Raw genomic sequence first — 26,669 nt, forward strand, 5'->3', positions numbered from 1 at the left:
CAGCTATTTCTAGGCATATGCTGATAAAAAAAATTATTATTGCTTTAATTGTTTGTTTTTTTATAAATCAATTTGTAAAGCAGCCAGGCAAGATAAACATGATGCTGTCTTTGTTTTCAGAATATTTCTTCAAGAATTACAGGACTGCAGAGATTACCCTGCCAAAGTGGGCCGCTGCTTTGTGAACAGAGTGAGTGCCTTAGACTTTAGTTGTTGTCAGCTAAAGAGATCTGAAAGAGTGGAGGAATTTTGTTTAATGTCCCGTCACACATATCGGTGATTGAAGACATTTTGTTAAAGTATTTATGAATACATTTAAGTATTATCGGTTAGAAGGGGGTGGGAGATGTGAATGAATGGAGGGTTGGGGGAAACTGGGCAAATGAGGGTGAAATCAGGGTGAAATCTGAAAAAAAAATATCTAAATATAATTACAGGAAATTACTTAAAGGACTTCGTAAAAGAGAAGTCGTAAAACTGACAAGCGAAACAACTGATAATGAATGCAAAAAGTCAAAAACATCAACGTTCTCAGTCACTTGTGAAGACACACTTTCGTGTACATAAGGCTTCATCAAGCTACAGTCAAAAATTATATACTTAATTGTCAGGTTACTAAAGCATATGCACTTGACATTAGAACAATACTTGGTCCGTAATGAACTTGATAATAGTCTGAGAGCTAAACTCAGAATTGATCTGCGAATCGGACCAAAGTCTGACAGAGTCAACTGACGAGGTTTTAGACTTGAATTTAAGCACCTATAAAAGTCTCCTTCTAGTAGAATGATTGCTTTTTTCCTTGTATGACAGTTGTCTGAAAGAGTAATCAAACAGTAATCACAGGAATCTCTGGTCAGTTCTCCTCATCACGAACGAGGCAACCAATGTTTTCATTGTGACGTTTGGTTTGGGGTCGTTTATTTTTACACAGCAGCGTACATTTTATATCATCTTGCTTTATCTTTTGTGTGTTTTATTTGCTGGATCTGAGTGAAAGTTGAAAATACATGGTTAAAATTCGGATCAGTTCAGTTCATTTGAGCTGACTTTGGTTGCTTTCATAACAGTTGGGTAAACAGAAATAGAAGCTGAACAGATTATTATTTAAGGCTTAGTCATTTTCTAGGACCACCAGTGGATTATGAACAGATCTCTTGCTTCTTTTTTTGATGTTTTAATCACTGTGAACTTAGTGCAGAGAAGTGCCTCATGAGTTGTGTTTGTTCCCCCTTGTTCTTTGAATTTATAGCAGCTATATTTCTCTCTCTCTCTCTCTCTCTCTCTCTCTCTCTCTCTCTCTCTCTCTCTCTCTCTCCCTCTCTCTCTCTCTCTGCCTCGGCAGAAAGAGGAGTTCCAGATGTACAGCATGTACTGCCAGAACAAGCCCAAGTCGGAGGCGCTGCGGATGAGGGTTGGGGACTCGAACCCGTTCTTCAAGCAGTGCCAGCGCAGGCTGGGCCACAAGCTGCCCCTGGGGGCCTACCTCCTGAAACCTGTGCAGCGCATCACCAAGTACCAGCTGCTGCTGAAGGTGTGGTGTGGTGTGGTGTGGTGTGGTGTCGGGTGGGTTGGGTTGGATTGGGTTTGGTGTGGTGTGGTGGGGTGGGGTGTGGTGGGGTGTAGTGGGGTGTGATTTGGTGTGGTGGGGTGGGGTGTGGTGGGTATGGTCACTATGGTGTGGTGTTGTGGGGTGGGGTGTGGTGTGGTGTGGTGTGGGGTGGGGTGTAGAGTGGTGGGTGGGGTGTGTGGTGTGTGGTGGGGTGCGTTGGGTTGGGTGTGGTGTGGTGGGGTGGGGTGTGGTGTCGTGTGGTGGGGTGTGGTGTGGTGGGGTGTGGTGTGGTGTGATGTGGGGTGGTGGGTATGGTCACTATGGTGTGGTGTTGTGGGGTGGGGTGTGGTGTGGTGTGAGATGTGATGGGGTGCGGTGTGTGTGGTAGGGTGGGGTGTGGTGGGGTGTGGTATGGTGGGGTGGGGTGGGGTGTGTGTGATGTAGTGTGGTGTGGTGGGGTGTGTGGGATGGTGTAGGTGTAGTGTGTGATGTGGTGTGTGTGATGTGGTGTAATGTGGAGTGGTGTGGTGCGGTGTGGTGTGGTGTGGTGTGATGTGATGTGATGTGATATATGATTATGATAAGATATGACATGTTATGTGATGTGGTGTGGTGCGGTGTCATGTGATGTGATGTGGTGTGGTTTGGTGTTGTGTGGTGTGGTGTAATGTGAAGTGATGTGATGTGATGTGATGTGGTGTGGTGTGATGTGATGTAATGTTATGTGATATGGTATGGTATGATGTGATATGACATGATATATGGTATGATAAGATCTGATAAGATGTGATATCTGATATGACATGACATGGTATGAAATGACGAGATGCGACGCGACGCGACACGACACAACTCGACACGACACGATATGATCCGATGTGATCTGATATGATATGATTTGATATGGATACTTACAGGTCATTCTTAATGTTGATAATAATGAGCATTTATAAGGTGCTCTACAGGGGCCCAGAAGACTTAATTTAACATCAATATGAAGGGGGGGGGAGGTGATAGTTACAATGATTAACACTTCTGCGCACTATAATGTAGATTCTATAAACAAGCGTTGGACTTTCGATCTGAGGGTCCTGTAATCCATGTCAGCGTTCGGTGGGTTATGGAAACAAGAACATACCCAGCATGCACCTCCCGATAAAACGGAGTATGGCTGCCTACATGGCTGGGTAAAAACGGTCATACACGTTAAAGCCCATTCGTGTACATAATGAGTGAACGTGGGAGTTGCAGCCCACGAACGAAGAAGAAAAAGACAATGTTGTCACGGTTTCACACGAGACGCTCTGTAAGTGCAGACTCAGACAGTGTTGTCATGGTTTCACACGAGACGCTCTGTAAGTGCAGACTCAGACAATGTTGTCATGGTTTCACAGGAGACGCTCTGTAAGTGCAGACTCAGACAATGTTGTCATGGTTTCACAGGAGACGCTCTGTAAGTGCAGACTCAGACAGTGTTGTCATGGTTTCACACGAGACGCTCTGTAAGTGCAGACTCAGTGTTGTCATGGTTTCACACGAGACACTTTCTAAGGGCAGACTCAGACAATGTTGTCATGGTTTCACAGGAGACGCTTTCTAAGGGCAGACTCAGACAATGTTGTCATGGTTTCACACGAGACGCTCTGTAAGTGCAGACTCAGACAATGTTGTCACGGTTTCACACGAGACGTTCTCTAAGTGCAGACTCAGACAGTGTTGTCATGGTTTCACAGGAGACGCTCTGTAAGTGCAGACTCAGACATTGTTGTCACCGTTTCACAGGAGACGTCCTGTAAGTGCAGACTCAGACAATGTTGTCATGGTTTCACAGGAGACGCTCTGTAAGTGCAGACTCAGACAGTGTTGTCATGGTTTCACACGAGACGCTCTGTAAGTGCAGACTCAGACAGTGTTGTCATGGTTTCACAGGAGACGCTCTGTAAGTGCAGACTCAGACAGTGTTGTCATGGTTTCACAGGAGACGCTCTCTAAGTGCAGACTCAGACAATGTTGTCACGGTTCCACAGGAGATGCTGCGGTTCACGGGGGAGGATGCACAGCTGGAGGTCCAGTTGCAGGAGGCCGTCAGCACCATGCTGTCTGTGCTGCAGTACCTCAACGCCTCCATGCACCAGGTGCACATTGTGGGCTACCAGGTGAGTTCTTCTTCTTCTTCTGCTGCTGCTGCTCCTCCTCCTCCTCCTCCTCCCCCTTCTTGTTCTTCTTGTTCTTGTTTTTCTTCTACTTTTCCTCCTCCTCTTCCTCCTCCTCCTCCTCCTCCCCTTCTTCTTCTTCTTCTGCTCCTCCTCCTCCTCCCCTTCTTCTACTCCTCATCCTGCTCACCTCCTCCTCTTTTTCAACAATAAGGATAATAATAATTAGTGATAATAATGACATTATTATCATTAATGTTATTATTACTATTATTGTCACAATCATTATCGTAAACATTATTTATTCTCCCCCTCTCTCTCTCTCTCTCTCTCTCTCTCTCTCTCTCTCTCTCTCTCTCTCTCTCTCCCTCTCTCTCTCTCTGTCTCTGACTCTCTCTCCCTCTCTCTTTGTAGTTGTTGTTTGCACTCTATTCTTAAAATATAAACCCCACAAAAAAAAAACTGATATGGACGCTGGAACGGGTGACAGGAGAACCTGCTGGACCTGGGCCGGCTGCTGATGCATGGGGGATTTTGGCGTGCACCAGAACACCCGACTAAACAACTTGCCTGAAGGGCACTTTTTTGTTGTTGTTTGCATTGTATTCTTTAAAAAAAACTGATATGGACGCTGAAACGGGTGACAGGAGAACCTGCTGGACCTGGGCCGGCTGCTGATGAACGGGGGATTTTGGCGTGCACCACAACACCCGACTAAACAACTTGCCTGAAGGGCACTTCCCAATTGTCTTTCTTTTTTGTTGTTGTTTGCATTGTATTCTGTTTAAAAAAAATTATATGGACGCTGGAACGGGTGACAGGAGAACCTGCTGGACCTGGGCCGGCTGCCCACAACACCCTGAAGGGCACTTGCCAATTGTCTTTCTGTTTTGTTGTTGTTTGCATTGTATTCTGTTAAAAAAAAGAAAGAAAAAAAACTGATATGGACGCTGGAACGGGTGACAGGAGAACCTGCTGGACCTGGGCCGGCTTCTGATGCATGGGGGATTCAGTGTGTGGACGGAACACAAGCGGGAGCGCATCAAGGACCTGCGCTTCAAAGCCATGCAGCGGCAGATCTTCCTGTACGAGCGAGGTCTGCTGCTGTGCAAGAAAAAGGAGGAGTCTGACCGGGTCATCTACGCCTTCAAAAACAAGTTGAAGGTCACAAGGATTGGATTGGTTTCGTTTTTTTTTTTTTTTAAATTTGTGTGTGTGTGTGTGTGTGTGTTCCTCTTGCTTATTTAATTTTCAAAAATTTAACCATTTATTTATTTATTTGTTTATTTATCTATCTATTGATTTATGTTTATTGTTTTGTTTTGCTTTGTTTTTAAATTCAGTGTAAATCGGTCAGTTGAAGGAAAGAGGCTGAGTTATCTTATCAAAGAAATTGCGTTATCTTCATATCTTGTCAAAGAAGTTGTGTGTTTTTTTTTTGTTGCTGTTATTGTTTTGTTCTTTTTTTGTTTTATCAAAGTTTTGTTATATTAATAAAGAAGTTGTGTTGTCCTAAGATGTTGTCTGTTAGTATTATCTTATCAAAGAAGTCGTGTTACCTTAGTTTTATTTTGTTTTTAAATTCAGTGTAAGTCGGTCAGTTGAAGGAAAGAGGCTGCGTTATCTTATCAAAGAAATTGCGTTATCTAAATATCTTTATCAAAGAAGTTGTGTTATTTTGATGTCTCAGAGAAATTGTGTTATCTTGATATCTTGTCAGAGAAGTTGTGCTTTTTTGTTGTTGTTATTGTTTTGTTTTGGTTTGGTTTATCAAAGTTTTGTTATATAAACAAAGAAGTTACGTTGTCCTAACAAAGATATTGTCTGTTAGTATTATCTTATCAAAGAAGTTGTGTTACGTGCGAGCGAACGTGGGAGTTACAGCCCACGAACGAAGAAGAAGAATGAATGAAAGCGATCCATTATTCACGATGATTTCATGATGATGATTATGCCCCCCCCCCCCTGACGTGCAGCTGTCCCAGGTGGGGCTGACGGAGAAGCTGAAGGGAGACAAGCGGAGGTTTGAGCTGTGGTCGCGGGGCCGGGAGGAGGTGTTCATCATCCAGGCCCCCAGCCTGCAGGTCAAAGACGTGTGGGTCGCCGAGATCAAGCGCGTCCTTATGAGCCAGTTCGACCAGATCAAAAGTGAGTGTGTCCCTTCCCCCCCCCCCCCCCCCCCCGACCCCCTTCAGCCCTCCTTTCACCACCATCTGTTTATCTATGTATTTATTTATGAATATACACAAATACAGAGATGCTACAGATCAAAGGTAAGCGTGTCCCCCCCCCCTTCGTGTGTGACACCCACACACCCATTGACTGGTATTTTGAGTGTGTGTGTGTGTCTGTGTGTGTGTGTGTGTGTGTGTGTGTGTGTGTGTGTGAATATTTCAATCGTGCGCAACTACAAAGACACCACGCACTTTATAATTACGCTAAGGTTAGAAAATACATGTATGAGAACTGACATAAGAATCCAACAATGCTGAATGTATCTAAAGCCCAAAAGTACGCACACACAATCCAGACTATAAAATACCCAAATGCCCACACACACAGAGTTAAATAAATGCACACGTCTGCACTCACGTGCACACTCACACACGCACACACGCACGCACACACACACACACACACACACACACACACACACACACACACACAATGTGACAAACCTGACATGGGGTGGACAGGAAGATTCAGGACGTAGACATCTGCTGCGTTCATCTTTGTTGTTTTTCCAGCTGTCTTCAGTTGGAAGCAGTCAGGCCAAGGAAGCAGACTGCTGTGAAGATAGTGAAGTAGAGCAATGTCTGTCTCAACATATGTCTGACCTGAGTGCGCTGCTCATCAACAGCCTTTTTGTTTGTTTGTGTGCAAACTACTGAATCCGATCCGACAAATCATCATTATTTCACATCCGTCCTGACCTCAAACACTTCCTTCCCTCTGTTCTAGGAGACATTCAAGAGGACACCATCCTCTACAGATTACGTACAGGTCATTCATTAAAAAAACACTTGTTTGCGCATTTGTTCTCTCAAAGAATGGACTGCTGTAATTCTGTTTTGGCCAACCTTTCCAAATATCTTGGACAGACTTCAACAAAGCAGAATAACGCTGCCAGACTCATTGGCAGAGCTTCAAAATCTGACCATGTTTCTCTTTTCCTTCAGTCTCTCCGCTGGTTGCCTGATTCCGATGGAATGGACTACAAGCAATACACTCTTGACTTTTCTCTGCAGTCAGTGGGTCTGGACCAGAGTATCTTTCTGAACTCCTCCATACTTATATACTTTGTTTCACTCAGCTTTGCTCTTCTTCAGACATTGACTTCTCAGGATACCTCGCAACAGAACTAAGACTGATGGGCAAAGATCTTTCTTTTCTTTTCAAGCCCTAAAGATGTGGAACAGACTCCCTGACAACATCTGACACTCTGAGTCCCTTGCCTCTTTTCATGTGGCATGTCCATCCAAACAGAATATAATCCTGTGCATTTGGCGACATGCTTGAGAATGTGTGTTTGCATATGCATGTTTCTGAAGTTTATTTCTCCATCTTTTATCTGCCTGTATGCAAGCTGATAGGGTAGCGCTAAGCAGCGATGACTTAGGGTCCCGTTTCTTCGTCTCTCTGAGAGTAACAGGACTTGTTTGTTGCTTTATGTTTCATAACAGATCTTGATTTGCACAAAGGAAGGAATTCCGTGTAATGCTCCTTCACGCAGACTTGTGATTGTTGACAAGTAATTCTTTTTTTTCAGATTTGAATGATGTTATTTATAAAATTAAAACAAGAAAGAAAAAAAGTGAATAAATAAAGAGGTGGGAGAGGAGGGGAAAAGGAGTTGTTTGAAGAGTTGGGGGAAACAGGACAGATGGAATCACAGATGAGTATTTCAAATAATCAGAAGTACGATGAAAGAACATCACTAACTGGAGTTTGTTAAAGGGATGTTTGGTGCATATCTGTTATGCATGTGTGGGTGTATGTGTGAATGTGTGTCTTCATGTTTTACATTTATTTGCTTATTTATCATCATTATTGTCTTATTTATTTATCTATTTATTTATTTATTATTACTACTACTACTACTACTACTACTACTACTACTACTACCCCTTTTTTATATATTATAATTATTATTTATTTATTTATTTACTTATTTATGTACGCTTATCTGTTATTTATTCACCTTTTTTTCTCAAGGCCTAAGCGCGTTGGGTTACGCTGCTGGTCAGGCATCTGCTTGGCAGATGTGGTGTAGCGTATATGGATTTGTCCGAACGCAGTGACGCCTCCTTGAGCTACTGAAACTGAAACTGAAAAAACTGTTAAAGGGAAGCCATGAATTCAACAAGAGAGTGTGATATGTTCTATAAAAAAAAAAGAGAAAAGAGTGTGATTTTGCGCTGTTGACAGGTCACAAGAAGACATACATCCCACTGACTCAGGACGAACCCAGTTTCATCTCTCCCATCTCCAGTGACTCCTCTGACTACAGGTACTTCCTTCTGTGTCTGTTTCTCTAAAAAACCTGTCGTCATCTCATACAGAACAAGAGAGGCAACGCCTTCAAGACTCACTTGTGATAAATTAAGTCCCCTAGCATTAATTACAGAGTAATTTACCTTTTTTTACTGTCTGCACCAAAACGTTTTGCAAAATAAATAAAAATTCCATGCTTATCAAAAGAAGTTCCTGTTTGAACAAAAAATGATAATAATGACTCCTCTTGTTGTTGTGTCAGAATAAGAGGTCAAAGTGCCAAGTTTAGAGAATACAAAAAAATATAAATATAACAGTAAACGCAGTTTGCATATAATTAGGCTTCTTTTTTTTATTTTTTTGTGCCCATCCCAGAGGTTCAATATTGTTTTAGACAAGATGACTGGAAATAACTGAATTTTTCCTATTTTTATGCCAAATTTGGTGTCAACTGACAAAGTATTTGCAGAGAAAATGTCAATGTTAAAGTTTACCACAGACACACGGACACACACACACACACACAGACAACCGAACACAGGGTTAAAATATAGACTGACTTTGTTTACACAAGTGAGTCAAAAAAAGCAGGCAAATTTCCTGACGTCCAAAATAAACTAACATTCAACGCTGAGCTCGTAAGCTGCTCTGAAGTGGGTAGCTAGTCATTTCTGTTACTGGTGCTTTGATGACTCCTGCACCCGATTCCCCATGACTCAGATTTCAGTTTTGTTTTGTTTTTTTCTCTCTCACCAAAGAGAGAGAGAGTGGTGTGTGTGTGTGTGTGTGTGAGTGTGTGTGTGTGTGTGTGTGTGTGTGTGAAGTAATTGAATCAGTTGTTTGCATGTGTGTGTGTGTGTGTGATACCATTATTCTATCCACGCACGAGTGTGTTTGTGCACACACAAAAAATTAACTGATTCCTTTGCGTTTGTAATGGTTCTATCATTCCTATCCTCCTCCTCAACCCCCCTGCTACCCCCACCCCCCACCCCCACCCTCCACACATCCCTGTAACCAGTCTGGACAACTGGCGAGGAGGAGGAGGAGGAGGAGGCAGCGGCATGAGCACGTCGGCGATAGTGACGGGCACCGCCTCCACCACCACCACCACCACCATCACCAGCCCCCACAACAACAACAACTCCACCCTCCCTCTGGGTCTGGAGATGATCTCCCCTGTCAGCCCCCAGTCGGCCGACTCCTTCCCCCCGTCTCTGATGACGCAGTCGCTGCCCCCCTACTACAGTGGAGGAGGAGGGACACAGCAGGAGGAGGTGGTGGAGGAGGAAGAGGAAGAGGGGGAGGAGGAGGAGGGAGGGTGGTCATCTGGAGAGTTTTCCAACGAGGAGGAGAACCTTCAGGAGTCGTCGTCGCCTAGCTTTGAGGTCAGTGCCCCCCCCCCCCCCCTCTCCCCCCTCCCCCTCCCTCAAAAGACAGTGCGTATAGTATCTGGTGTTGTAAAATTTGGGGAAGGGAAGACGTGTGTCAGAATGGTTTTAAGATGATTATCTGCCGATTCAGTGTTTCTGTGAGGGTCTTAGTCCGCTCACTTCACTCTCGGCCCCACCATTTTCGCCCCAAGTTTGACTGGAAACTCATCAAAGAAAGTGTTATTCGGATGAGACGATAAAGCGAGGTTCTGTATGCGGCATGACCTTTAGCACACGTAAAAGAAACAAAAAAACAACAGCAACAAAAAACCAAACCCAAAGCAACCAAGACAACAAAAGGCAACATTCCATAGCCCAAATCCACTCTGATCCTGGCAGAAAGAAAGGCTTCTTCTTCTTCGTCTTCTGCGTTCACTCGTATGCACACGAGTGGGCTTTTACGTGTATGACCGTTTTTACCCCGCCATGTAGGCAGCCGTACTCCGTTTTCGGGGGTGTGCATGCTGGGTATGTTCTTGTTTCCATAACCCACCGATCGCTGACATGGATAACAGGATCTTTAACGTGCGTATTTGATCTTCTGCTTGCATATACACACGAAGCGGGTTCGGGCACCAGCAGGTATGCACATATGTTGACCTGGGAGATCGTAAAAATCTCCACCCTTTACCCACCAGGCGCCGTCACCGTGATTCGAACCCGGGGCCCTCAGATTGACAGTCCAACGCTTTAACCACTCGGCTATTGCGCCCGTCTAGAAAGAAAGGCAGGTGCTGTCATTGTAGCTAGCTACACAGTCTTCCTGGGGGAAAGCGGATCACACACGTAGAAATTGATTGTAACGAACAAGAGTAATACAATACAATACAATGTAATACAATACAATACTTCTGTGAGTTGTCGTTTAACAAATAGCAGGGTGGAAAACCATTCAGCTATATATATGTGTGTGTGTGTGTGCGCGCGTGTGTGTGTGTGTTTGTGTGCGTGCTTGCATATGTCCGGACTCCTCGTTTTGACAATTTTGCGCGGGTTCAGCACTTCAGTACATCCAATCCCCGACTATGTGTTTGTCCTTAAGAAATGAACACACATGTATCATCAACTGTAAAGAAAAAAAAACTTTTTGTTTTTTTAATTTTCACTATGACTTTTTTTTCTTCTTTTTCTTTTCAATTAAAAAAATTCCTTTTAAAATTCAACAGTGATGTGTTTTTTTTTATATTATTATTATTATTATCATTATAACGTTTTGGGTGTTGTTTTTGTTGTTGTTTTGTTTTTTAATATTTTCTTTTCTAACTTCGACTTTGATGTTACCCCCTCACCCCCCCACCCACCCTCCCTCCATCCCCGTTTTAGCCCTCCTTCCGCCAGCAGTTTGTGTCGCTCGGGGACTACCAGGCGGTGGACTCCTCGGAGCTTGGGCTTGGGGAGGGGGACGTGGTGGAGGTGCTGAGGGTGGGCAACCACGGCTGGTGGTACGCCTGCCACCTGACCACAGGGGCTGAGGGCTGGGTGCCCTCCACCTACCTGGAGCCTGCACCCCCCCAGCAACACCAGCACCAACACCAGCATCATCATCACCATCAGCAGTCGTCGCTGGTCCACTCCAGCTCAGGTGAGGGATCCGTGTGTCTTTTTGAGGATTGGTGTGTGTGTGTTTTTTGTTGTGTTGGGTTTGTGTTTGTGTCGCGTGTTGTGGTGGTGTGTTTTTGTTGTGTTGTGTTTGTGTCGTGTGCTGTGGTGGTGTGTTTTTTGTTGTGTTTGTGTCGTGTGCTGTGGTGGTGTGTTTTTTGTTGTGTTTGTGTTTGTGTCGTGTGCTGTGGTGGTGTGTTTTTTGTTGTGTTTGTGTCGTGTGCTGTGGTGGTGTGTTTTTTGTTGTGTTTTCGTCGTGTGCTGTGGTGGTGTGTTTTTTGTTGTGTTTGTGTCGCGTGCTGTGGTGGTGTGTTTTTGTTGTGTTGTGTGTTTGTGTCGCGTGCTGTGGTGGTGTGGTTTTTTTGTTGTGTTTGTGTCGTGTGCTGTGGTGGTGTGTTTTTTGTTGTGTTTGTGTTTGTGTCGCGTGCTGTGGTGGTGTGTTTTTTGTTGTGTTTGTGTCGTGTGCTGTGGTGGTGTTTTTTGTTGTTGTTGTGTTTCTGTCATGTGCTGTGGTGGTGTGTTTTTTGTTGTGTTTGTGTCGCGTGCTGTGGTGGGGTGTTTTTTGTTATGTTTGTGTCGTGTGCTGTGGTGGTGTGTTTTTTGTTATGTTTGTGTCGTGTGCTGTGGTGGGGTGTTTTTTGTTGTGTTTGTGTCGTGTGCTGTGGTGGTGTTTTTTGTTGTGTTTGTGTCGTGTGCTGTAGTGGTGTTTTTTGTTGTTGTTGTGTTTGTGTCATGTGCTGTGGTGGTGTGTTTTTTGTTGTGTTTGTGTCGTGTGCTGTGGTGGTGTGTTTTTTGTTGTGTTTGTGTCGTGTGCTGTGGTGGTGTTTTTTGTTGTTGTTGTGTTTGTGTCATGTGCTGTGGTGGGGTGTTTTTTGTTGTGTTTGTGTCGTGTGCTGTGGTGGTGTGTTTTTTGTTATGTTTGTGTCGTGTGCTGTGGTGGTGTGTTTTTTGTTATGTTTGTGTCGTGTGCTGTGGTGGTGTGTTTTTTGTTATGTTTGTGTCGTGTGCTGTGGTGGTGTGTTTTTTGTTATGTTTGTGTCGTGTGCTGTGGTGGTGTGTTTTTTGTTTTGTTTGTGTCGTGTGCTGTGGTGGGGTGTTTTTTGTTGTGTTTGTGTCGTGTGCTGTGGTGGGGTGTTTTTTGTTGTGTTTGTGTCGTGTGCTGTGGTGGTGTGTTTTTTGTTGTGTTTGTGTCGTGTGCTGTGGTGGTGTTTTTTGTTGTTGTTGTGTTTGTGTCATGTGCTGTGGTGGTGTGTTTTTTTGTGTTGTGTTTGTGTTGTGTTTTCGTCGCGTGCTGTGGTGGTGTTTTTTGTTGTTGTTGTGTTTGTGTCATGTGTTGTGGTGGTGTGTTTTTTGTTGTGTTTGTGTCATGTTCTGTGGCGGTGTGTTTTTTGTTGTGTTTGTGTCGTGTGCTGTGGTGGTGTGTTTTTTGTTATGTTTGTGTCGTGTGCTGTGGTGGTGTGTTTTTTGTTATGTTGTGTCGTGTGCTGTGGTGGTGTGTTTTTTGTTGTGTTTGTGTCGTGTGCTGTGGTGGGGTGTTTTTTGTTATGTTTGTGTCGTGTGCTGTGGTGGGGTGTTTTTTGTTGTGTTTGTGTCGTGTGCTGTGGTGGTGTTTTTTGTTGTTGTTGTGTTTGTGTCATGTGCTGTGGTGGTGTGTTTTTTGTTGTGTTTGTGTCGTGTGCTGTGGTGGTGTGTTTTTTGTTGTGTTTGTGTCATGTGCTGTGGCGGTGTGTTTTTTGTTGTGTTTGTGTCGCGTGCTGTGGTGGTGTGTTTTTTGTTGTGTTTGTGTCGTGTGCTGTGGTGGGGGTTTTTTTTGTTGTGTTTGTTTCGTGTGCTGTGGTGGTGTGTTTTTTGTTGTGTTTGTGTCGCGTGCTGTGGTGGTGTGTTTTTTGTTGTGTTTGTGTCGTGTGCTGTGGTGGTGTGTTTTTTGTTGTGTTTGTGTCGTGTGCTGTGGTGGTGTGTTTTTTTGTTGTGTTTGTGTCGTGTGCTGTGGTGGTGTTTTTTGTTGTTGTTGTGTTTGTGTCATGTGCTGTGGTGGTGTGTTTTTTGTTGTGTTTGTGTCGTGTGCTGTGGTGGGGTGTTTTTTGTTGTGTTTGTGTCGTGTGCTGTGGTGGTGTTTTTTGTTGTGTTTGTGTCGTGTGCTGTGGTGGTGTGTTTTTTGTTGTGTTTGTGTCGTGTGCTGTGGTGGTGTGTTTTTGTTTTTTTTTGTTGTGTTTGTGTTGTGTTTTCGTCGCGTGCTGTGGTGGTGTGTTTTTTGTTGTGTTTGTGTTTGTGTCATATGCTGTGGTGGTGTGTTTTTTGTTGTGTTTGTGTTTGTGTCGCTTGCTGTGGTGGTGTGTTTTTTGTTGTGTTTGTGTTTGTGTCATGTTCTGTGGCGGTGTGTTTTTTGTTGTGTTTGTGTTTGTGTCATGTGCTGTGGTGGTGTGTTTTTTGTTGTGTTTGTGTTTGTGTCATGTGCTGTGGTGGTGTGTTTTTTGTTGTGTTTGTGTCGTGTGCTGTGGTGGGGTGTTTTTTGTTGTGTTTGTGTCGTGTGCTGTGGTGGTGTGGTTTTTGTTGTGTTTGTGTCATGTTCTGTGGCGGTGTGTTTTTTGTTGTGTTTGTGTTTGTGTCGCGTGCTGTGGTGGTGTGTTTTTTGTTGTGTTTGTGTCGTGTGCTGTGGTGGTGTGTTTTTTGTTGTTGTTGTGTTTGTGTCATGTGCTGTGGTGGTGTGTTTTTTGTTGTGTTTGTGTCGTGTGCTGTGGTGGTGTGTTTTTGTTGTGTGTTTGTGTCGTGTGCTGTGGTGGTGTGTTTTTTGTTGTGTTTGTGTTTGTGTCGCGTGCTGTGGTGGTGTGTTTTTTGTTGTGTTTGTTTCGTGTGCTGTGGTGGTGTGTTTTTTGTTATGTTGTGTTTGTGTCATGTGCTGTGGTGGGGTGTTTTTTGTTGTGTTTGTGTCGTGTGCTGTGGTGGTGTGTTTTTTGTTATGTTGTGTTTGTGTCATGTGCTGTGGTGGGGTGTTTTTTGTTGTGTTTGTGTCGCGTGCTGTGGTGGTGTGTTTTTTGTTGTGTTTGTGTCGTGTGCTGTGGTGGGGTGTTTTTTGTTGTGTTTGTGTCGCGTGCTGTGGTGTGTTTTTTTGTTGTTGTTGTGTTTGTGTCATGTGCTGTGGTGGGGTGTTTGTGTTCGTGTCACATACTGCTATGGTGTGCCACGACTTTCTCTCCACAGTATTTTGTGGTCTTTGTTTTGCATCACCACTCTCTGAACTGGTCATTTGTGTTGAGGCCAAGGTTCAAACAGAGTTATGGAAGTCTGGTAAAAAAACAAAAAAAGTCTTGGAAAAAAATAAGAGAACCATTTCCAGGGCTGGAACAGTCTGGAACAAAACCCCTAGTCAGTACCATTCAACAGAGGACTTCATTCATCTAATAAACTAACAAAACGTTGAGAAAAAAAGCAAAACGTGGTGAAAATTTAACAATGATACCAGGATATCCACTGATTCTGTTTTTGTCAGCAGTGTTGTAGACAAATTCAGTCTGGCTGTGTGTTTGATACAGAAAGTCTTCAGTCTGATGTGGAAATTTTCTGGAAAAGAAAACAAAAAAAGAATTGTGCTTGGTCACATCAGTTGGAACCTCCGATTTTCCTACTGCTCTGATGGGCTGGACCCTCTCATAACAGTGTTTTGTGTCATCACAATTTCACATCATCAGACCTAAAAGAGATCCTCCCATCTGTCGTGAAGAACCGCAAAGAGTCTGTGCTGTATTTGCATTTCTTTTTATCACGACAGATTTCTCTGTGTGAAATTCGGGCTGCTCTCCCCAGGGAGAGCACGTCGCTACACTACAGCGCCACCCTTTTTTTTTTTCCTGCGTGCGGTTTTATTTGCTTTTCCTATCGAAGTGGATTTTTCTACAGAATTTTGCCAGGAACAATCCTTTTGTTGCCGGGGGTTCTTTTACGTGCGCTAAGTGCATGCTGCACACGGGACCTCGGTTTATCGTCTCATCCGAATGACTAGCGTCCAGACCACCACTCAAGGTGTAGTGGAGGGAGAGAAAATACCGGCGGCTGAGCCGTGATTCGAATCAGCGCGCTCAGATTCTCTCGTTTCCTAGGCGGACGCCTTACCTCTAGGCCATCACTCCACAGACTATACACGGTGAACACTTTTTCTTACATATTCCTACTTGTTAAAAGGGTGGGGTGCCCATCATTGTAATTCTTGTGATGAGCCTCTTACTGTGAAACACGTGCTCATTGACTGTTGGGATCTGTATAACGTTAGACACAGACTTTATGTGGCAAATTCTCTGAAGACTTTGTTGTTCCGTGATGTTCCTTCCGTGGACATTAACGGACTTCTCGAAAGAAGTGGAAATTTTTTGATCGGATTTAAATGTTTCAAACACTGGAAGATTTTTAAACTTTTTGAGTGAAACGATTGAAGCAGTTATTAGTTGTTTTTTTACTTTTTTTTTTTTTTTTTTTTATTTACCCTTGACTTGAAGTAGATGCAAACATTGCGATAGCCTCGAGATGGCCTCATTGGTCGGCGAGGCTCTACGCACCGTACTTTGGTTTGATCTGGTTTCACATCATCACACACTGGAACCGGTCATTTATGTTAAGTATTGTTCTGGATAAAAGAGGCTCCATGGCACTCTGGATGGGACTTCTTCTTCTTCTTCTGCGTTCACTCGTATGCACACGAGTGGGCTTTTACGTGTATGACCGTTTTTACCCCGCCATATAGGCAACCATACTCCGTTTTCGGGGGTGTGCATGCTGGGTATGTTCTTGTTTCCATAACCCACCGAACGCTGACATGGATTACAGGATCTTTAACGTGCGTATTTGATCTTCTGCTTGCATAAACACACGAAGGGGGTTCAGGCACTAGCAGGTCTGCACATGTGTTGACCTGGGAGATCGTAAAAATCTCCACCCTTTACCCACCAGGCGCCGTCACCGTGATTCGAACCCGGGACCCTCAGATTGACAGTCCAACGCTTTAACCACTCGGCTATTGCGCCCGTCTCTCTGGATGGGACAGGCGTTGGACTTCCGAGTTCACCAGAGATCAGAGTTCGAGGGTCCGTGTTGTCTTTCTTGGAAGAGGCAGTGTACTCTGATTTTCCGTGCTCCTCCCAGACGTGAATGAGTCCCTGACTTAGATTGGGGAAGGTTAACCCTTTCACCGCCAGTCAATTTAGAGTGCAAATTTCCCTTGTGCTATAAACACAGAAATATGGTGTCTAGGAATAGCTGGGGATTCCCCCTAAGATGTGTAGAAAATATGGCCTATTCCTACCACCGAACATAAAGAGCAGTAGGTTCATGGATAACAGACCCATGATCTGGTCACCCTTCAGTGTCATGGGTCCTCTACCTAGCTGCTGCATAAATGCGAGTTTGGCAGTGAAAGGGTTAAAAACAGTGAAAGGAGAGGTTTCAGAGCTGTCTTATTAAGCTTGTATTAGCTCTTGACACAGTGGGTAATGAATTCACCACCTCGACGTCCGTAAAAGTCTGTTGGACCTTTAAATCTCTTAACTTTTTAACTTGATTTTATAGGCGCGTGCCATTGTCTGTTGATTGATTTGATGCACAGTTCTTTAGCGAAAATATCAGAGCTAGAAGGGGGAATTGGTTGTTATATAATCTACCATTTTAGATAAAATTGAATAGTGGGATATTGTTCCGTGACTGGGTGGATTGGTATTCCTTCTCTAGTTATTGTCTTTTTTTCCTGGACTTGTGTGTTGGTACGTACCATTGATGCGTAGTGTGTGTTACGTGAAATGATAACAACGCAAGGGGCAAGACTAATGATACTATTTATGAACGGGATGTATAGTTGCTCATAATGTGGTAGCGCTTTGAAGTAGAACAGCAGAAGCAATGATAACACATGCACACACACACACACACACACACACACACACACACACACACACACACACACACACACACACACACACACACACACACACACTAACGGAGGAAGCTAAGCTCACCCACTGCTAACAAAGAGATACCCAAGAAGTTTTTCACTAATTCAGTCACCTGTATCTGGGAGACAGGGATATCACACAGCTAGTTACAAATCCTGTCACTGTTTGTCTCTAGGCATGAATGTATAACAGCTGGTAAGTATGCTTGTCACCGTCACTCCTTATCGGTTATGGGTGCTCGACACTCTTCAGTGCAAAGCATGTTAACGGTCCAACAGTACTAATCTTGTTACGGTACAACAGTACTAATCTTGTTATGGTGCATCAGTACTAATCATGACAAACTGCATCAGTACTAATCTTGTTATGGTGCATCAGTACTAATCATGACAAACTGCATCCGTACTGATCATGTTATGGTTCATCAGTACTAATCATGTCACGGCATGGTACACAGGTACTAAATATACATCAGTACTAATCATGTAATATATCAGTACTGACCATATTGTCCAGTAACACTAATCATGTTATCATACATCAGTATTAAGCATATGGTGCATCAATACTAATCATGTGCATGCTAACCATACGACAGTTCCAACCACAGGGTACAATAATACTAATCATGGTGTATCCATAATTTTATCACACGTCAGTAGTAATCATATGGTACATGAATACTTATTTAAATTATGTTATCCTTCATCAGGACTGATCATTTGGTACATAAACACTAGTTATATTAGGGTATGTCCTTACTAATCAAAAATCAGTACTAATAATATTACGGTATATCATTCTAATCATGTTGTGGTACATCAGCACTAATCGTGTTTTATAGTACATCAGCACTAATCATGTTATTGTACTTCAGTACTAATCATATTTTCGTACATCAGTACAAATCATTTTATGGTACATCGATAATTATCATACATCAGTTCTAATCATGGTATCATACTTAAATACTGATCATGTTATTATGTATCAGTGCAAGCATGTTATGGTACATTGGCACTGATTGTGTACTGCACGTTAGAATTAGTCATGTTATTGTATGTCAGCAAAAATGATGTTATGGAACACAGTATTTATCAAATTATGCTAGCTCAATATTCATCATGATATACATCAATACTAAGCATGTTATGGTTCATTAGTACTATGCATTTTGTAATTGTGGTAAATCAGCACTAATCATTTTAAGGTACAGCAGCATTGACAATGTTATGGCACATCAGTACTAATCATGTTACTGTACATCAGCACATATGTCAGATCGGTACGGATCATATTGCACAGTACTACTCATGTTATTGTACATCAGCACAAATCATGTTATTGTAAATCAGCACAAACCATGTTATTGTTAATCGGCACAAATCGCTTTGTGGTACATCAGCACTTATCATGTACCAGTATTAATCATGTTATTATTATGCATTAATCCAGTCTCATCAGCCCAAGCCATTTCATTGTGTAAATCAGCACAAATCACACGATTGTAAGTATTGCTCATGTTATTGTGTTGTACAGTATCGATCATGTCTGTGGCCCATGTTAACATACATCAGTACTGTTCATGGCATTTCACTGACAGTACCAATCATGTAACCTCACTGACAATGCTAATCATGGTATCTCTCTAAAACATACCAAAGTATTGTCCTCCAAGGTCCACTTTGAAAGAAACTAATTTCTGGTGTGTGGGGATATGTGGTGTGTCCATCGAGATCGATGATGACCATCGTTGTCATCCAGATGGGGGATGGGGGGAGGGAGGTGGTGGGGTGGGGGGAAGGATGCTCATGAGTCTATCTGTGAGTGCGCAGATGGCTGAATAGTCCAATCTGCGCACGAAATGTTCGCTGACAGTTGGGGCAGACAAAGACAGGCATATCATTGTCAGGGAGCTTGTTTGCCCGTGACTTTCTGGCCTGCTTCTTCTGAACAGCTGCAGCAGTCCTGTTGGCCTCGCACAACTTGGCGCCTTTGTGCACAGCAGCGCGCCATTTGTTACGGTCCACTGCAGATTCCTCCCAGGAGTCAGGGTTGATATCAAACGCTTTCAGAGAGACTTTCAGAGTATCTCTGAAGCGCTTCTTCTGACCTCCGTGTGATCTCTTCCCTTGTTGCAGCTCGCCATAGAAGAGCCTTTTGGGCAGCCGATGGTCTGGCATGCGCGCCACGTGTCCAGCCCAGCGAAGCTGGGACTGCATCAGGATGGTGAAGATGCTGGGAAGGGTGGCTTTTGCGAGCACCTCTGTGTCTGGGGTCCTGTCTTGCCACTTGATGTTCAGTAGCTTCCTGAGGCATGTTGTGTGGAAGTGGTTCAGCTTCTTGGCATGTCGTTGGTACACTGTCCAAGTTTCGCAGCCGTACAGTAGTGTGGGGAGAACTACTGCTCTGTAGACCTTTAGCTTGGTCTCAAGACTAATGCCTCTTCTGTTCCAGACATTTGCATTGAGTCTACCAAAAGTTGCACTTGCTCTTGCAATCCTGACATTCACTTCATCGTCGATGGTCGCATTTCGTGACAGTGTGCTGCCAAGGTATGCGAACCGCTCCACCGCACTGAGTCTCTGACCGTTGACTGTGATGTTGGGCTCAACGTAGGGTTTCCCTGGGGCTGGCTGATGGAGAACTTCAGTTTTCTCGTGCTGATGGTAAGGCCGAAGTTTCTGCTGGCAGTGGCAAACTTGTCGACGCTGAGTTGCATGTCAGCTTCAGATCCAGCGTTGAGGGCACAGTCATCAGCAAACAAAAAGTCTCTGATGATGTCTGTCATGACCTTCGTTTTTGCTTGAAGCCTTCTGAGGTTAAACAGCTTGCCATCTGTTCGGTACTTTAGGCCGAAGGTCCACTTTGAAAGAAACTAATTTCTGGTGTGTGGGGATAAATGGAGGGTATATATGACTCCCAAAAAAACTACACGTACTTAATTTAAAGACAAGTTATGTGGTTGTGTGCATGAAATGGCATGTGAATTGTGAAACAATTTGTCATTTAACATTTCAGTCTCTCTCTCTCTCTCTCTCTAGCTATATATATATATATATATATATATATATATATATATATATATATATATATATATATATATATATATCTGTGTTAATAATTTCATAATACTGTGTGCGTTTTAAAGCAAGGTTGAGAGTATGGCTGACCTTAGAAACATGATTGACTGGTTTTTCCTAATTGTTGATGTCGCTGATTACTGGTCTCTCCTTGCAGGACAGAAAGCCACAAGTGTAGCACATGTTTATGAAACTACTACTACTACTACTACTACTAGCCCTTCTTTCAGGTCTCTTAACACTTATGTTGACCTGAACTTTGTTAAATTTGTATTGTCTTCCCTGAATCAGTTGAACTTCGCGTTTGTTTTTATTCTGTTCGATGACACAGTTTTGTTGTTTGTTGTTGTTGTTTTTTTTTTTTAGCTTATCGACTTTGCTCCATTCTGTGTAAATTTTGTCCTCCTGTGCTGCCAGCATGTGCGTGTGCAGGTGTTTGAGTGGTAGGAATTTGAAATTATGAACTGATCAGTCGGATAAAAGATTCGATTATTATCATTTTCAGAATGAAAAAGTCTTAGTTTGTGACATTTCCTTGCACTGATAATTTTTTTTTTTCTGAACATCTTTTTCTTTGTGTCATTCTCTATTATGAATATCAAATGTTGTTTGGTTCCAAAGAAGAAGAAGAAGAAGAAGAAGAAAGAAGAAACCCATGAACTGAGGTGATACGCTTAACAAACAGTAAAGAGTTGTAACTCTCTCCATTCACAAGGTACACAACTTCAAGTCAATGCTGCTTATGCTGCCGATTCAGCTAATACACCGGTAAACAACGGGTACATTGGAACGCTAAATCTTTGACCACTGGAGCAGCAGCAACAGTGGCGTGTATGATCTGATGTGTGATGATCTGTGTGTTGACCTTTTTGCAGAGTCGCTGAGCACCCCCAGCAAACGAGAGATGTCCATGTCAGCCTCCAGCCTGAGCAGTCCGTACTGTCTCTCTAGTCCTGTCTCGGAGACCACCGTCTGATGTGGCACTGCGTCTGAGAGAAGACTACTGTCTGATGCATTGTGTCTGAGAGGAGACTACTGTCTGATGCATTGTGTCTGAGAGAAGAGAAGACTACTGTCTGATGCACTGTGATGCATTGTGTCTGAGAGAAGACTACTGTCTGATGCACTGTGTCTGAGAGAAGACTACTGTCTGATGCATTGTGTCTGAGAGAAGACTACTGTCTGATGCACTGTGATGCATTGTGTCTGAGAGAAGACTACTGTCTGATTCATTGTGTCTGAGAGAAGACTACTGTCTGATGCACTGTGATGCATTGTGTCTGAGAGAAGACTACTGTCTGATGCATTGTGTATGAGAGAAGACTACTGTCGGATGCATTGTGTCTGAGAGAAGACTACTGTCTGATGCACTGTGATGCATTGTGTCTGAGAGAAGACTACTGTCTGATGCATTGTGTCTGAGAGAAGACTACTGTCTGATGCACTGTGATGCATTGTGTCTGAGAGAAGACTACTGTCTGATGCACTGTGTCTGAGAGAAGACTACTGTCTGATGCATTGTGTCTGAGAGAAGACTACTGTCTGATGCACTGTGTCTGAGAGAAGACTACTGTCTGATGCATTGTGTCATACAGAAGACTACTGTCTGATGCATTGTGTCATACAGAAGACTACTGTCTGATGCATTGTGTCTGAGAGAAGACTACTGTCTGATGCATTGTGTCTGAGAGAAGACTACTGTCTGATGCATTGTGTCTGAGAGAAGACTACTGTCTGATGCATTGTGTCTGAGAGAAGACTACTGTCTGATGCATTGTGTCTGAGAGAAGACTACTGTCTGATGCACTGTGTCTGAGAGAAGACTACTGTCTGATGCAATATGTCTGAGAGAAGACTACTGTCTGATGCACTGTGTCTGAGAGAAGACTACTGTCTGATGCACTGTGATGCATTGTGTCTGAGAGAAGACTACTGTCTGATGCATTGTGTCTGAGAGAAGACTACTGTCTGATGCACTGTGTCTGAGAGAAGACTACTGTCTGATGCATTGTGTCTGAGAGAAGACTACTGTCGGATGCATTGTGTCTGAGAGAAGGCTACTGTCTGATGCACTGTGTCTGAGAGAAGACTATTGTCCGATGCATTGTGTCTGAGAGAAGACTACTGTCTGATGCACTGTGTCTGAGAGAAGACTACTGTCTGATGCACTGTGTCTGAGAGAAGACTACTGTCTGATGCATTGTGTCTGAGAGAAGACTACTGTCTGATGCACTGTGATGCATTGTGTCTGAGAGAAGACTACTGTCGGATGCATTGTGTCTGAGAGAAGACTACTGTCTGATGCATTGTGTATGAGAGAAGACTACTGTCTGATGCATTGTGTCTGAGAGAAGACTACTGTCTGATGCATTGTGTCTGAGAGAAGACTACTGTCGGATGCATTGTGTCTGAGAGAAGACCACCGTCTGAAGCACTGTGTCTCGGTCTTCTCTCGGAGACACCGTCTGATGTACTGTGTCTTACAGACCGCTGTCTGATGCGACGCTGTTTCTCAGAGACCACTGTCTGACGCACTGTGTCATTCCTTGTCTCAGAGACCACCACCTTATGCACTGTCTGCCTCTCAGTCCATGTCTTCACAGGAACTGTGTGCACCGTGTACAGCGCTTGGACACCGCCCCCTTCATCGCATCATGTGCTGATGACAAAGATCATGACCAGATTTCTCTCAAAAAACAAAACAAAACAAAACAAAAAGAAAACAAGCATCTGTGTTGTGGCTGAGACACAGGTCTGTCCCTAGCCCCCCACTCCCCTCCTCCCCGCCCCCCACCGTCCTCCCCCACCCACACCCCCAATCCCAAGTCCCACCCCCAATCTCTTCCCTCCAAAAGACTTGAACTGCCTTCAGCACCCTGCCTTTGGAGTGGGCAGCAAGCTGGATTCATGGATCTGTCAGATGATGAAGTGGAGTGCTTGCTCAGCAAAGGAAAAAAAACAACTGTTATCAGTGAATGACGTACGTTAAGTTAGTCGCTCGAGGCGTCAGTTTCGGTGAATTCTTGTCTTTTATTTCTTGTCTGAACAGCTGATAAATGAACTTCGGAGCGTATAATTATTATAACTGCCAGTGGCGAAAGAAGAGTGTATATACAGCATATCATCAAGTGACTGTCTGTGATTAACGGGAGTGTGTGGACTTTCCAAACCTATATGCAATGTATATGAAGGAGAGGGGTGGTGGTGGGGAGAGGGTGTGCGGGGGGGGGGGAGGAGGAGAAGGGAGGGAAGGGGGGGGAGCCTCACAGCAAAGTTGGAGCACTGAGGCATAAAAGAGGACATTTGAGTGTGTGAGAAGCAGCGTGATCGCAAGGGTCGTGAGAGCAAAGGTCACAACAGCAGCAACAAAAATGTCTGTTGTAGGAACAAGTATCGTGGAAGGAAATCAGAAAAGGTTAAAAAAAAAAGAAAAGAAAAGAAAAAAAAGAGCAGCTGAGATAGAAAAGTATCAGTTTTATTGTTTTATTTAAAAGAGAAAAACAACTCTTATTTAAAATACTCAAGCTGGATTTTTATTGACTAGAATGAATATTCGCACTATTTATTGCTGTCTTTCTCTCTTTCTCTCACTCTCTTTGTCTCCCGCTTTCTCACTCCCTCTCTCTCCCCCCACTCTCTCTCTCCCACTCTCTACCACTCTCTTTCTCTCCCCCATCTCTCTCTCTCTCTCTCTCCCTCCCTCCCTCTCTCTCTCTCTTCTTATCTTCTGTGTTGCAGCTCCCACATTCGCTCATATCTTCAAGATGGCTTCTGTATGTTTGACTGTTTTAATTCCCCACCATTCTCCTTGTCTTTTTTTTTTTTTTTTTTTTGAGCGGATGTGTTATTGGTTTCAGTTTCAGTTTCTCAAATAGGCATCACTGCGTTCGGACAAATCCATATAATTATGTTTACACCACATCAGCCAGGCAGATGCCTGACCAGCAGCAAAACCCAACGCGCTTAGGTTTGAGTACATGCATGTACATTTATGTACCTATCAAAGTTGAGTTCCTCTTCAGATTTTGCCAGAGTACAACGCTTATGTTGCCATGGTTTTTTTGTGTTTTTTGTGTGCTTTTTTTTTTCAATGTGTCAAGTGCGTACTGCTCATAGGACCATGTTTTATCACCTCATCCGAATGACTGGACGTTCATTTTGATTTTTTTTTTTTTTCAGTCAAACTTGGGGAGACAGGGGCGAGAATAGGATTCGAACCCAGATCCTCAACGGACATTATATTGGCAGATAGCTAAGCATTTTAACCACTCTGCCCCCTTCCTCCTTAGTTGTTGGTATGCTCAGAGAATGTAAGACAATCAGCATGTTGTGAACATGTATCGAGGCTTTTTGTATGGCTGGCTTGTCAGTGGGTTCATTGAATGAGGGGGTCGGGACGGAGGTTCCCATTTGCTCTTTTTTTTTAATCTTCAGTTTTATGACCATCGCTCTTCTATCTCTGCCACTCAAATGTCCTCTGTTGTTGGTTGTTTTGTTTTTTTAACCAATGTTTTGTTATTGAAACCACGCTGCGTTACCGTTAGTGAAAGTTTTTTTTAAATGTCTTTTTTTCTTTTTTTTTTTGGAGGGGGACTGCTTGAGTACTGTGCCAATGCATGATCAATTTATTTACTTACTAAACTCTAGTATTGAATATGGATTTATCTAATATTGATTTGTCTGTTCCTAGGACATTTTGTTTATCTTGAGATGTGTACATACAGAGGAAGGAGTGATGGTTTTAACAGAGAGTGTTCAGGATGTGAGACACACAGGAGAAGAGGAGACGGGAGAGGACCCTGTCAGGACTTGGTACGCCAGCTCTGCAAGATCTTAAGCGGAGTGTTGACACTGTCAGGACTTGGTACGCCAGCTCTGCGAGATCCTAAACGGAGTGTTGACACTGTCAGGACGTGGTACGCCAGCTCTGCGAGATCCTAAACGGAGTGTTGACACTGTCAGGACTTGGTACGCCAGCTCTGCGAGATCCTAAACGGAGTGTTGACACTGTCAGGACTTGGTACGCCAGCTCTGCGAGATCCTAAACGGAGTGTTGACACTGTCAGGACTTGGTACGCCAGCTCTGCGAGATCCTAAACGGAGTGTTGACACTGTCAGGACTTGGTACGCCAGCTCTGCAAGATCTTAAGTGGAGTGTTGACACTGTCAGGACTTGGTACGCTAGCTGTGCAAGATCTTAAGCAGAGTGCTGACCAGTGTTATAAGATAATGAGATTTGGTATGAGTGCAGATGAGTTTGGAAACAGTGACATATATTTGTATCCTTTGCCTTTGTATTGTAGTTAGTATTTAGCAGTGTTGATATGGTTTTGTGTGTGTGTGGTGGGGGTGGGGGGTGTCAGTGTCTGCATCTGCGTCTGTGTCTGTGTATGTGTGTCTGTGTGTATGCTGAAACGAAATGAAGCAGTTGACTCTTCATTAGTTGAACACAGTCCTGAAAATGCAGTGGAACGCGTGTATGTTTTTGTTGTTTTGTTTTGTTTTCCCTCTGTGTGTGTGTGTTGTGTTGTGTGTGTGTGTGTGTGTGTGTGTGTGTGTGTGTGCAAGGGTGTGTGTGTGTGTGTGTAGAGATGCAGGCAAGGAACAGTTTTAAGTGAAGACAGCCTGAAAATAAAGATTCGCAGATCTTGGTCTGTGGCAAGACTGCGTCAAAGCTTTTATGGTTTTCAGTTCCCTAAAGAAGTAGTTTTCACTTCATGGCCATGTGTATGTGTGTGTATGTGGCCTTGTCAATTGTGGTTCATGATTCATTAGGAGTCAACAGACTACAGCAAGCATCCCAGTTAATTGAACCGAGTGCGTTAGAAAAAAAACAAAAGGTTTGACACTGCCTGATCAGAAAGTGTTGTCTTGTGTTTCATTTCGTTTGATCCTTTTCTCCATGACAGAGGACATTTTACAGACACGAGAAATACTGCAGTGGCCAAATTGATTCTTCTCCTGCTTGATCTAGTCTTTAAGTCGTCGTTTGTCTCGCGTTTCCCACAGTCTGTATGTTTGTTTCCTGTCACGTTTGTACGTTCGCATTGAAACTGCCAAAGAATCAACTCATATCGAAAACAGTTAATTCATAAGGTACTGCGCACAGATAATTGGTTAGTGCTCCTGTACATGTAAGGAGAGAGGAAGCAGTTGTGTTTTGCACTCTTTCTACGATAGCGGTCCTTTCCTGATTCTTCTTCTTCTTCTTCTTCCGTGGGCTGCAACTCCAACGTTCACTCGGATGTACACGAGCGGGCTTTTACGTGTATGACCGTTTTTACCCCGCCATGTAGGCAGCCATACTCCGTTTTCGGGGGGGGGGGTGCATGCTGGTTATGTTATTGTTTCTATAACCCACCGAACGCTGACATGGATTACTACAGGATCTTTAACGTGCGTATTTGATCTTCTGCTTGTGT

At 43.7% G+C, this 26,669-nt stretch overlaps 1 protein-coding gene across 4 annotated transcripts in view; it reads left to right on the plus strand.

Moving 5' to 3' along the window:
• Positions 1-21,305, plus strand: part of LOC143289169 (guanine nucleotide exchange factor DBS-like) — a 93,797-nt gene extending 72,492 nt beyond the window's left edge. For 3 of the 4 annotated variants that reach the window (XM_076598094.1, XM_076598090.1, XM_076598093.1), the window contains exons 17-25: positions 121-190; positions 1,346-1,534; positions 3,580-3,708; positions 4,672-4,869; positions 5,682-5,853; positions 8,134-8,215; positions 9,221-9,587; positions 10,956-11,214; positions 21,123-21,305. In XM_076598094.1, coding sequence (XP_076454209.1) covers positions 121-190; positions 1,346-1,534; positions 3,580-3,708; positions 4,672-4,869; positions 5,682-5,853; positions 8,134-8,215; positions 9,221-9,587; positions 10,956-11,214; positions 21,123-21,223 — 1,567 coding nt within the window. In that variant the 3' untranslated portion in view covers positions 21,224-21,305. Of the gene's footprint in view, positions 1-120; positions 191-1,345; positions 1,535-3,579; positions 3,709-4,671; positions 4,870-5,681; positions 5,854-8,133; positions 8,216-9,220; positions 9,588-10,955; positions 11,215-17,339; positions 17,360-21,122 lie in introns of all 4 variants that reach the window. The other variant, XM_076598091.1, reaches the window with a different exon arrangement.
• The last annotated feature ends 5,364 nt before the right edge of the window (positions 21,306-26,669 follow it).

This window comes from Babylonia areolata, chromosome 13 (genome assembly GCF_041734735.1).
Source record: "Babylonia areolata isolate BAREFJ2019XMU chromosome 13, ASM4173473v1, whole genome shotgun sequence".
Classification (NCBI taxonomy): domain Eukaryota; kingdom Metazoa; phylum Mollusca; class Gastropoda; order Neogastropoda; family Buccinidae; genus Babylonia; species Babylonia areolata.